The sequence below is a fragment of the Oncorhynchus masou genome, chromosome 31 (genome assembly GCF_036934945.1).
Source record: "Oncorhynchus masou masou isolate Uvic2021 chromosome 31, UVic_Omas_1.1, whole genome shotgun sequence".
NCBI classification, from domain to species: Eukaryota; Metazoa; Chordata; class Actinopteri; order Salmoniformes; family Salmonidae; genus Oncorhynchus; species Oncorhynchus masou.
In genome coordinates, this window is record NC_088242.1 from 13,686,069 (window position 1) to 13,699,276 (window position 13,208).

Sequence of the window (13,208 nt, forward strand, 5' to 3'; positions counted from 1 at the left end):
GCATTTCTTATTACTTTGTGCCACTTAATGCTCTGCAATATCCATCTATTGCCCAAATTTTTGTATCACGTCATGATTTGATATTTCAAAGGAGACAAATAAAATGTTTGAAGATACTCAAAACAAGCTGATTAATCAAGGAAAATACCCTCTAAACTTTAGAGATGGGCTAGTGTAAACATGTCCTTTATTTTCTGTCAGATTGCCTGCCACAAGTGTTTCACAGTATTGTGCAGGTGTTAAAGGGACATTTGAAAGCCTCCCTTGGAGAAAACCTCCCTTGGAGTTGATTGATTGACTGACTAAGAGCACAAGATTGGATAGTGCTCGAGGTTCCAAGGGTGGCTTCTGATTTAAGGCCAATTTATGCTTGATCTCCAAATGCGGTTGGAGGTTCCGTATGGACGGTGTGACACAATTGTGGAGCCGCTGGAGGCATGCAGAGGCCATTGAAGCCCGTACCGCATTGCCGTGCGCCTCCCAAATTTTGCAACAATGAGGATGGCTCTATTGCTCCGTATAGCTCCGCATTGACATGATTGGTTAAAGAATGGTAGGGGCGGGAGGTCCTGTGTCAACACAAACTCACTTTGTTAACAACTTCCTTCACAACAACTCTGCTTCATAAAGCACAATACGTATGAATGCCCTGACTTCTGCGGAAGCTGCATCACAGTAAACGCTGTAAAGCCACGGCAGACGTCAGATTGATCATGCATAGCCTTTTAGGGAGAGCTGCTCATAGATGTTATGCTCTACAGATGTAGAATATGTTGCACGGAAAGCTCAGGCTTGAATGCCTCGTGCCCTTTACGGAATGTACAGCATTAGTGGGGGATGCTCTAACGGAAGATTGTGTTTGTTTTTTATGTTTATGTCTTGTAATTTAGTATTTGTGTTTTGTATTGATGTGCGTGTTTGTATTGTGCAGGGCTCATTTGTAAAAGAGACTTGGTCTCAATATGACACCCTGTTAAAATAAAGGTGAAGAAAAAGTATAAAATGTGATTGATTGGATTTATTGATTAATTAATTAGTTAATTAATTAATGCATTTATTCATTCATCCATTCATTTGAAAATACATTTAAATCCATATCACTGAGGTATTACATCTCACATATGATAAAGTCATGTTTTCTATTCTCAAACTTTCCAATTTAAAAATCCAAATCAGCAACCATTTTGGATCTCTAACTGGCAAAAAGACCAGGGCAGAACAAGGCAAACTGGTTTGTAAACTCACATGGCTGCATCTTTTATGTACAGTGATTCAGGATGCCTATAAACAGTTATAGGGGACATTTGAGATGGCTGTTTCCTCTCAGTTAAACAGAATAAGATGTGCTTTCACCTCCCTTCGTATAGGCGTTTGATTGAGGAATCCACCACTCTAAACCATAGAATGATCAATTACATGCAGTAGCAAATTCAGTTCATAACATAGTTTGATTTAGACCAAATGTACAGTGACCGTCTAAAGAGGTATAAAACTGGATGTCAAGGATACTCTACTGTGCACAGTACTGTTTTAGGAAGAAAAGATTGTGGAACTTATTCCAAAGGTGGCATTCAATATACTCTGTTTCTGTGGAGGGACTTTTAAATGCCCATGCCTTATGAATCATAAATATACAGTTCACCCTATTCCAAAGGTAGCAGTCAATATAATCTGTTTCTGTGGAGGGACTTTTAAATGCCCATGACTGAATGTATATTCCATTTCACAAGAATTTACAAGGTAATGATATACTTCATATAAAAACATTTTTATAGGATGGATGATTTACAGAGTCAAATTGAAAAGCAGCTGGTCATGATTTGATATTTCAAAGGAGACAAATGACCTGATCAAGAAATCAAGAAAAAATACCCTCTAAACTTCAGCGATGTACTTATATAAACAGGATGTCCTTTATTTTATGCCTGATTGCCTGACACAAGTGTTTCACAGAACCGTGCAGGTTTTAAAGGGCCATTTAAAAGCCTCCCTTTGAGTAAGCTGTCACAAGCATGTCCCCAAACATGGATGCTCAGCTTTAGATAATGATCTAAAGATATCCACGCCCAAAATTCCAAACTTTCAAATGCATTCACATCAAATCAAATCAACTGTTGTTTTTCACATGCGTCGAATACAACAGGTGTAAACGTTACTGTGAAATGCTTACTTGCAAGCCCTTAACCAACAATGCCATTTTAAGAAAACATAGTTAAGAAAATGTGAAAATGTGCCGATGTGTTCTTGCCTACCCTTACCGCCGGAAGACGACTCATCAGGAAGTCCAGTATCCAATTGCAGAGGGAGGTGTTTAGTACCAGGGCTCTTAGCTTAGTGATGAGCTTTGTGGGCACTATGGTGTTGAATGCTGAGCTGCAGTCAATGAACAGCATTCTCACATACTGTAAGTGTTCCTTTTGTCCAGGTGGAAAAGAGCAGTGTTGTGTGCGATTGAGATTGTGTCATCTGTGGATCTGTTGGGTTGGTATGTGATTTGGAGTGGGTCTAGGGTTTCCGGGATGATGGTGTTGATGTGAGCCATGGCTAGCCTTTCAAAGCGCTTCAGCTATCTTCCGTCCTGAATGCTACAGGGGGGTAGTCATTTAGGCAGGTTACCTTCGCTTCCTTGGGCACAGGGACAATGGTGGTCTGCTTGAAACATGTAGGTATTACAGATCCGGTCAGGGAGAAGTTGAAAATGTCAGTGAAGACACTTGCCAGTTGGTCAGCGTATGCTCTGAGACAAGTCCTGGTAATCCGTCTGGCCCCGCGGTCTTGTGAATGTTGAACTGTTTAAAGGTATTGGTCACATCGGCTACGGAGAGCATGATCACTGATCACAGTGTCCGGAATATCTGGTGCTCTCATACATGCTTCAGTGTTGCTTGCCTCGAACAGACCATAAAAGGGATTTAGACCGTTTGATAGGCTTGCGTCACTGGGCAGCTCGAGGCTGTTTTTCGACTTTGTAGTCCGTAATAGTTTGCAAGCCCTGCCACATCCGACGAGCGTCAGAGCCGGTGTACTAGGATTCCATTTTAGTCCTGTATTGACACTTTGCCTGTTTGATGGTTCATCTGAGGGCTGTCATGACGTTGGTATGTGGGTAAGGTTTATGACCCCCCCATAAATACCTTTCTCCCTTCCCTCTCTCTTGACTCTACAGAGGGACTCTTGAATAGCCTTTGTTAAACAGAGATTCTGGGAACATCAGAAGGTGGGGGAAATGAACCATATTTTGGTAATCCAACCAGTTGAACATATGCGTTGGTACTTAATGAATATGATGTCAGTTCAGTTGTCATCTGAGACATTCTCATCAATGATATGATGACATAAACGGTACAGTGGAAAGTCTACACATTATAGTTATCAGATTCACATGGAATTGTGTGCAATTTAAATGTTTGAATATGAAATTATTTGGGAGGGGATGAAATGTGATTTTATATTCTAAAATGTGAGAATTGGGTTTTCATGAATGAATTAGGCCCGACTCAGTGGCCCGCCCACGTGAAGAGACACTGGTTATTAGCTATGAAACACGCCCTCCTCTCCCTTCCTATATAAAACCTTGATGACAATATAACTTTCTGTTCCGGGTACATTAGGATGACATTCCGATGTCAGAAGGATTCAGATAATAACTACAGAATGAAGCCAACCTCAGTGTGAGCTTTGGTTGCGAATGGTATCAATTTTGAACTCTTATTCACTACAGAAGTGATACCTCCTAGCTGTTGAGTTAGCAACAGCAGCTGCAAACGTGGGCAAGGAAAGAACAGACATAGTATCCCGTCTACCACACAACAACGTTATTACAATGTATTCAATTTACCACCAGAGACATTCTTCAAAGGACAAAGGACTCTGTTGGGCAACACGGCCTTCTATCTACCACCAGCCTACCGAAGTGCAGCTCAAAGTAAATATTTATTGCATTTTCCTTTTCCAAATGGGCGGTAATTTAGAATGCATAAGATACTGTATTTCCGAGACACCACTTCTCCCTTTTTCTTCAGTCTTTCCGCTCTTTCACTCAAACCCAACCCCCTTTTCTTTGGATAACCAGCTGTCATATCTGTTCTGTCCGCTAGGTACGCTTTCCTTTATGACATAATTTGTAATCAAGGTATGATTCATTCTGTGTATATGTAACTCTGTGTGATTAGTTAGGTATTTAGTAAATAAATAATTAAACCCAATTTTGTATTGCTGATTCAACTTGTTAGCCAGGGTGTTTGTGAAGATAACCAAGAATTTACAACGTTCATATGAGACTGAAATAAGCTGACGGTATTGATATTGACTGCTATTGATGTCAAATATTACTAGGTCTTTAAGAATTTATTTCGGAATATAACTGCTCTATAAATATTATTTTGTGGTGCCCCGACTTTCTAGTTAATTACATTTACATGATTAGCCTAATCAAGTAATATTAATTACAGAGAAAGGATTTTTATAGAATAGCATGTCATATCACTTAATCCGGCATAGCCAAAGACACGACAGGGCATAGCAGGATTTCTTATAAGATTAGTCTCCCGCTCCTTCAAAACGGCAGCTCTAGCCTTTAGCTCGGTGTTGCTGGTTATCCATGGCTTCTGGTTGGGATATGAACGTTCTGTGACTGTGGGGATGATGTCGTCGATACACTTATTGATGAAACCGATTACTGAGGTGGTATACTCCTCAATGCCATTGGAAGAATCCCAGAACATATTCCAGTCTGTGCAAGCAAGACAGTCCTGTTGCGTAGCATCTGCATCATCTGACCGATTCCATATTGATCGAGTCACTGGTACTTGTATAATTATTGTCAAATTTGCCAAATGGAGGTTGAGGGAGTACGTGTATTTGTCTCTTTGTGTGGAGTAAAGGTGGTCTAGAGTTTTTTTCTCCCTCTGGTTGCATATGACATGCTGGTAGAAATGAGGTACAACATATTTAAGTTTGTCTGTATTAAAGTTCCCAAACACTAGGAGCGCTGCTTCTGGATGAGCATTTTCTTGTTTTCTTATGGCCTTATGCATCTTGTTGAATGCAGTCTTTGTGCGAGCGTCGGTTTGTGGTGGTGAATAGATGGCTATGAAAAATATAGATGAAAACTCTCTTGGTAGATAGTGTTGTCTACAGCTTATCATGAGGTACTCTACCTCAGACAAGCAATACCCAGAGGCTACCTTAATATTAGACATTGCACACTAGCTGTTATTGACAAGTAGACACACACCCCCCTGCCCGTCATTTTACCGCACATAGCTGTTCTGTCCTGCCGATTCATGGAAAACCCAGTCAACTGTATATTATCTGTGTCGTCGTTCAGCCACGACTCGGTGAAACCTAAGATATTACAGTTTTTAATGTCCATTGGTAGGATAGTCTCGAACGGAGATCATCCTGTTTATTCTCCAGTGATTGCACGTTGGCTAATATAACAAATTCTTACAAGGCACCCTAATCTGTGCCCCCTATATTTCAGTTTTTTCTTCATAAGAATGACAGGATTTGGGATCCACCATAAGAGATGGTAGCATCAACATTATGTACAAAAAAGTTACAAACAATGCGGGAAAAAACCCCACAAAATAGCACAATTGGTTAGGTCCCCGTAAAACGGCAGCCATCCCCGTCAGCGCCATTATCAGTTTCAAAGATGATTCAAAACTAATTTAAGCTGTGTTCAATTTCATAAAATGTTAGGTTCACTCTAAGACCGTGGTGATTGGAAGATTGGGTGATTGGTAGATTGGTTGTTTGGTGGATTGGAAGATTGGTGGGTTGATTGATTGATTGATTGATTGATTGACTGATTGATTGGTTGGTTGATTGGTAAATTGGAAGACTGAAATATTGACTGATCTGTTTGGAAGATTAGTTGATCGATAGATTGGATGATTGTTTGATTGATATATTGATTGATTGATTGATTGATTGATTGATTGATTGATTGATTGATTGATTGGAAGATTGCTTAATTGGTAGATTAAACGATTGGTTGGTTGATTTATTGGTTGATTGGTAGGTTGATTGAATTATTGATTGAATGTTTAATTGATTGGATTTATCAATGCATTCATTTGAACATACATTTACAGCCATGTCACTTAGATATTACATCAGACATGTGATAAAGACAGTTCTTCCATTCTCAAAATATCCAATATAAAACCCAAATCAGCAACCATTTTGGTTCTGTAACTGGCAAAAAGGCCAAGGCAGAACAAGGCAAACTGGTTTGTAAACTCACATGGCTGCATATTTTATGTACAGTGATTCAGGATGCCTATAAACAGTTATAGGGGACATTTGAGATGGCTGTTTCCTCTCAGTTAAACAGAATAAGATGTGCTTTCACTTCCCTTCGTATAGGCATTTGATTGAGGAATCCACCACTCTAAACCATAGAATGATTACACAATTACATGCAGTAGCAAATTCAGTTCATAACATAGTTTGATTTAGACCAAATGTACAGTGATCGTCTAAAGAGGTATAAAACTGGATGTCAAGGATACTCTACTGTGCACAGTACTGTTTTAGGAAAAAAAGATTGTGGAACTTATTCCAAAGGTGGCATTCAATATACTCTGTTTCTGTGGAGGGACTTTTAAATGCCCATGCCTTATGAATCATAAATATACAGTTCACCCTATTCCAAAGGTAGCAGTCAATATAATCTGTTTCTGTGGAGGGACTTTTAAATGTACATAACTGAATTTATATACCATTTCAGAAGAATTGAAAAGGTAATGATATACCTCATATTTAATTGGGATGATTTGGGGTGTTAAAATGAAGAGCAGCTGGAGCTTACTTGTTTTGATATTCCTTGATGACCTGGTGGATGGTGACCTTCAGGGTAATGTTCTCATAGCGAGGAGGACTGCCATCTTTGTAGATCCGAAACTCAGCAGCAGTCACCGCCTCCCCCTCTGGGATCTGAGTCAAGTCAAAACGGAACTCCTTGAAGTGTCTTCGCTGATGGGAGAAATCTTTGTCTTTCTCCACTGAAAAAGAAGACAGTATGGTCCATGAGGACTAAATAGAGGACTCGCATAACTGCATAAAAATGCTGAGAGGAAATGTATAAACCTTATTCAGATCAGTGATTATTATTACCGATATCTTCCTCCCTGATACACAATAGATCCAAAATGTGTTGCAAAGCGACAGAATGTGGTGTGACAGCAGTAACCGACCTAACTGAAAAAAAAGTAATTTATCAAAACTTTTCACATTCCAAAAGCCAATCCAAACATTTTGACTCCCAACAAAAGCACTCTCCAGTCCATTCAATCAGTCAACTGAGTACAAGTAGAAGTTTCCAGACAGGCCCTCCACTGTGTGCCGCACAACATTCTCTGCCGATGATGAATGGGCTGTCAGTTATGAAAAACAGGGTGATTCCAATAAGTTAGTTTCGTCTGCCCCTCCACGTGAGAAAAAGAGATCAGACAGCCTTTTTTTTTACATGATTTGAGTTACTGCTTTGACCTCATTTACCAACCTAATATTGATCTCCTGTAGTTCCTATATAACATATTGGCTATGTTTGATACAAGAAACCCATATTAAGATACAAGGAACCCATATTAATCTTTGTCTGATATATTTGTTTAAACTTGTTTCATAGGAGGACATTAGAAAATGTGCACATTTCCAATTTACAAAAATTATAAATGCAGGTGTAGCATCTTTATTTAACTAATATTGTCACCACTGGAGGTCGTGCCTTTTAAAGATTAGGGAGGACAAATTGTTTTAATGAGCATGGTTTTATTTCCATTACAGCATTATTGGATGATACTCTAATTTGCCATATTCCCATCATAAGGTTGTTACAACTTAGCATGCAAATTAAAGTTTATAACATTGGTGCACAGGTCAAGAGACAAATTGGAGTAATCAAGATGACAGACAGTGACACATTCAATACAGCCTTGCACAGTCTTGACTGCATCTAGCTGATCTGGGGTGTAATCATTAGTCCAAATAGTTTCAAAATGTTTCTCCTCTTCTCAACCTTCACTCTTTGCTTGTGGACTTCAGTGCACAACACAATAGCTGTGACCAAGGGCAAAAAACTCTCCAAGCCAAACCTTCATACCATAACCGCTAACCGCTACACAGCTTACATCGTTGTCACTATATTAACATTATAGTCAACAAACTAGAACTAACATGTTAGTAAACCCACAATCTAATCCATATGTATAATTGCGAAGTAAGCAGTTTAGCAGTTACACCAGTGGGCCCTGGTGGCAATACATTTATAAAACTGAAGGTTTACCTGGACTTGGAAGAGTTGCAGTGTTTCATAGCCTCACAGCAGTGTTATAGAATATTGGACCTTTGACTTTCATTCTTTTCTCATTCTCAGCTCAAACTATTTCTCCAACTGTCAATAAGTTCAAATGAACAGAGGACACGTATCAGAGCTGCGTAGCAATGTCACAATGGGATGCCGGACTATCACGTCTCAGCATATGTGGACTATGATTTACTCTTTAGCCAGCTAGCTAACATACAGTAAATAGCTATCTAGCATTCCTCAATGTTGGAGTCAGGTTGTTGAGCAGGCTAAATGAGCTGCATTACCTAAGTAAGTGAAAGGTAAAACAATAACAACAACAAAAATACCATGAAATCTCTCTCTCTCTCTCTGCTGCTTCTCCTTCATTTTTGAATAAATTAATTTATTCAAAACTGTTCCAACTATTGTCTTTCTCTCTCTTCGAGTCAACTACTCACCACATTTTATGCACTGTAGTGCTAGCTAGCTATATCTTAGGCTTTCAGTAGGCTACTAGATAAATGATCTGATTTTTTGATTGGATGGCCAACGTGTCAGTTCATACTGCAAGAGCACTGGTAGGTAATTATGAAGTCGTCATAATTACTGTGTAAGTCTATGAAAGCGGGTGAGAACCATGAGCCTCCTACGTTTTATATTGAAGTCAATGTACCCAGAGGAAGGAGGAAAATAGCTGTCCTCCGGTTACACCATGGTGCTACAGTAGAGGGTTCCTTTAAGGCCACTGTAGACCTTCATTGCAAAACTGAGTAGGATGGTCCTTGCCTTCCTCCTCTGAGGAGCCTCCACTGATAGTCACAGCAAAATAATCCTGCAGCAACATGATTTGAACATTTAGTCAATAATGTTGCTACATCAGTGGTTAGGCTATTAGCTGGCCAAATGTAAGCTACATGAAATAGCGAATTTATGTAAATTTATGTAAAGCTCATCTGCATTTCCTGCGGTACAGGAAAAATTATCAGCAACAAAATATTGATCAAATTAAGATTGTACATTTGTACTATATTATATGACTGAGAGTTACACTTGACAAACAAAGAAGAGCAGACCTCATTTTGAACCCTGTCTGCAATCAAAGGCATGCCATAATGCAGTCAAGAAGACACAAAGTGACAGCCAACCATCCAACACTTGCTAAATAGCAGCAGAAAAGCATTGATGTTGAGGTGTGTTAGTGTTCTGGCACAGCAAGTGAAATCATACAGCCAGTGAGTCCATTTCACTGATAGTTTATCTACAGTGAAAGTCTGTGGTTACTTAACACAAACAGGCCAGGGGTCAGGCCGTCCTGTTATAGATTGGACTTGCTCCATGATTAGCTTTGGTCAGTAATCGGAAGCAGAAGTGAGGTTGAGTATATAGTATTTCAAGCGTCAGATAGCTGCAGATCAATTCAGAGGGTGGTTTGACTCACTAAAAAGGGTTGGCAACTTAGGCTACCAGACATGTAGCAGTTTCAGTGAATAAACTTTGATGATAATTTGGAAGAGGAACATATTACATACATACATATTTTGCACAATTGCTCATCATAATGTCTCCCGAGTGGCGCAGTGGTGTAAGGCACTGCATCTCAGTGCGTGAGATGCAGTTCCTGGTTCGAAACCAGCTGCATCATATCCGGCTGTGATTGGGAGTCCCATAGGCCAGCGCACAATTGGCCCAGTGTTGTCTGGGGTAGGCTATCATTGTACGTAAGAAATTGCTCTTGCCTGATAAAAATGAATGTTGACTAGAGTGAATATGCATTTTTGTGAATACCTCACTTAAATGGCCTAATAATCATTCATAGTAGTAGTATTATAATAGGCGTTAGTAGTAGCATTCGTGTAGTTAAATCCATTATAGCTGTAGTAGTAATACTTGCGTAAATAGTCTCATTGAACACTTTACCACTGACTGTCCCATGAATGAGAGCACAGAGCATTAAAGGCTGACAGTGAACATGCCATACAGCTCTAAGTGCAAACAGATGGGACTGGCCAAGGTGAGGGATTTTACATCCAACAGCGTTCACACAAATACCTTTTACATGCTTTCGCTATACAGCACTTATAAGAGCTATATCTCGTATAAGCCTATTTGTTGTTAAATGTGTTCTCTGTAACTGTAGTTGTTGGTAGATGTGTCTGTATCGTTGTAGGATCATAATTTGACCTGTATTGTCCCAGCAAAAATAATCCTGCAGCAACAGGATTTGAACTGTTTAGTCCATAATGTTGCTTAATCAGTATTTGGTCAAAGGTAGGCTACATGAAAAGTGCAGTTCAGTTAATATAACCTGTGTTAGTGTGGGTTTTCAGTGAATTTCTGAAATCACAAAGCTCCTCTGTATTTCTTGCAGTGCAGGAAAATTATCTGCAACAATAGTGATAGTGATTTAATTAAGATCCCACATCTGTAAGTGTAGTTTGTGTTTTATCATAGTGGCACATGTGAACAAGTATAACATTTCACTAGCTCCTTTTTTGCCGCTGTTGTACTATTCCTGAAATGCGATATACATTACATTTCACTCTCCTTTGGGATGTAATGTTTAATGAAAAATGACACAAAGACGAATTAACAATGCTACTGCTTTCACATCTTACTTCCCAAATCAACTGCCACGATGAATAAGTGGCGAAAATGTGCAGCCCTCATTCGATCGCTTTCCTTTCTTTAACAACAGGACGTAATTAAGGCCAATTTAACCAAGGCCAGACAGTCATCTGATAAGTTTGTATGAACTGCGGGTATAAAGGTCAGCGCTACTGAAGAAACAGTGTTAATCATATTTACCAGAACGCCTTTCCTTAGGCTACAATGCGTTTTGACAATTTCAAAAAATATAAATATTCCAATGTGGGCCTTATAAAGTACTTTGATAAACATCTATTCATTCAAAATGTATGTGCTGGATATCTAACATGTGCTGAATGCTTTTGATGTCCCCTTGTCAAATAACCATTGTCCTAGGTTATTCAAATATGAAGGTTTAAGAGAAAAGTCATGCATTTTAAGGGAAGCAAGACTTATTATTTCAAGATCTCCATAGAGATGAGAATTTGAAGAATGTCCATACAAACAGCTTGTTTGATCAGACCTTATTCAAAGAGCATATGGATAAGGTCTTAAAATATGGCTCGTTTGTGCTTTTACCACTGTTTAACCTTGTAAATATGGTCTGACGTTAATATCAGGCATCTCAAAGTCTGAAATAGAAACTGATATTGACATCAAAATATACTTGAAACATCAACAACAGTATAATGAAACGTACAGCATGAAGACAAACAGCACAGTGACCTTGAAGAGAACTTGGGAACACTTCTGAGCAGTGTGCCACACTGTTCCTGCTACAGGTGACAAAGGGGAAATGAGTGCCTGATACTACAGGAATAGCCTAGAACTTATATTCATTGGAAATCTAACTGAATACCATAATTATCTGCAACAAAATTAATAGCATTGCATATGCTACTGTGGGAGGAACATTTGTTTAACATGTTTAGGGTTTTTATTTTCGTCTAATGAATCCAATCAAATTCAATAAAAATAAACACAGATTCGTGTTAATTTAATCAATGTTGTTAAGTTAGAATTTGTATGAATCTATGTGGTATTTTAAATGTAAAATGAAAACATGGTTTAAAGAGTACGTTTCCAGCATTGAAGGACATATGGACAATATAAGAAAAAGAATAAGCCTATAATATATTAACAAATCTAAATATTAAAATATTAGTCGTGAGAAGGCCATGTGACATTGTTCTAAGGATTAAAAAATACTGTGGTTAATCAGTTACCGCAATATTTGCGCTTTTTTTGTGTGTTGGAGCGCACGGCACAAATCAGCAAGCTTGAAACCTTTCTCAATTCAATTCGCTTACCTAAGTTGACAAAGCTCATAACCATATCAGCATCGTTTAGAAAGTTGGTATCGTGAGATGTAGTGAGTGGAGGGCTTTGGCTCGTCAGAGGAGCCGCGCGGTAAGGTTGCGAAACACGAGAGTGTCCCTGCGGAGAGCCGTGGTACCCTTTACGCGAGTTTCCATGAGCCTTCGCGCTGAATCCTTTCCCTGTAACCTCTTGTGTTCTCAACCCTTCTTCCTCCTCAGTAGTCATGGCATTGTACAGGTCAAGCATGAACAGGGGTGCTGAAGATGCTTGTTTTCCTGGAGAAAAGGGCCTTGGACGATGTGGTAAACCCAAAATAGAGAGAATCTCTCTCTGAATCTCTCTCCGTTCATGGTTACGCAATCTCCTGTAAATAAAACTAGAATGCACATGGTTGTCGCCTAAACCACAATGAGCGCAGTATAGAAAACTCAAGCAGCTCCAGAAAAGTCCAAACGTTGCCCGGTTCAAAGAAATGAAAGCTCTCATCTTGCACAATTATGTTTTTGATGATGATGTTACACAAGTATACAGTTGTTACCAATGTATAAAGATGATCTCCATTTCAAAGCAAATATCACAATTTCTGAATGTTTTTTTTTACATCCAGCATAACATAAAGGTTATTATGTCACAACACTTAAGGAGAACGTCTGCCTGCAATGATGTTCTTGTAAATCTCACATCAACGTATGCTGTGGAGCTGTCCCTTCTCTTCGGCAAAAATAAACACGTTTTTGTTGAAGTTCTTTCCAGTGCTCTGCTTAAATCCAATGTCCCACTGTCACATGTTTCAAAATAGGCGCATCACATGTGGAATTGTTACTTTCTATCGCACCTACACAATAACATGCAGGTACGCCCATAAAGGTCGAAAAAGCCCAACGCTTTCATTGAATAGGAACATAAAAGCCCATTTGAGTGGAAACCAGTAGACTATATACAGTAATAGCACCCGTTGCCACTAGTTGCCACGGCGCGTAAAGTTTTTGGGAAAATGTGTTGA

General features: G+C 39.2%; 1 protein-coding gene across 1 annotated transcript in view; it reads right to left on the minus strand.

The window, feature by feature from the left end:
• bmp5 (bone morphogenetic protein 5) overlaps positions 1-13,208 on the minus strand; it is a 46,318-nt gene extending 33,110 nt beyond the window's left edge. Inside the window, exons 1-2 of the mRNA XM_064950158.1 lie at positions 12,196-13,208; positions 6,821-7,013 (exon numbers count right to left, since the gene is read on the minus strand). Coding sequence (XP_064806230.1) covers positions 6,821-7,013; positions 12,196-12,691 — 689 coding nt within the window. The 5' untranslated portion in view covers positions 12,692-13,208. The remainder of the gene's footprint in view (positions 1-6,820; positions 7,014-12,195) is intronic.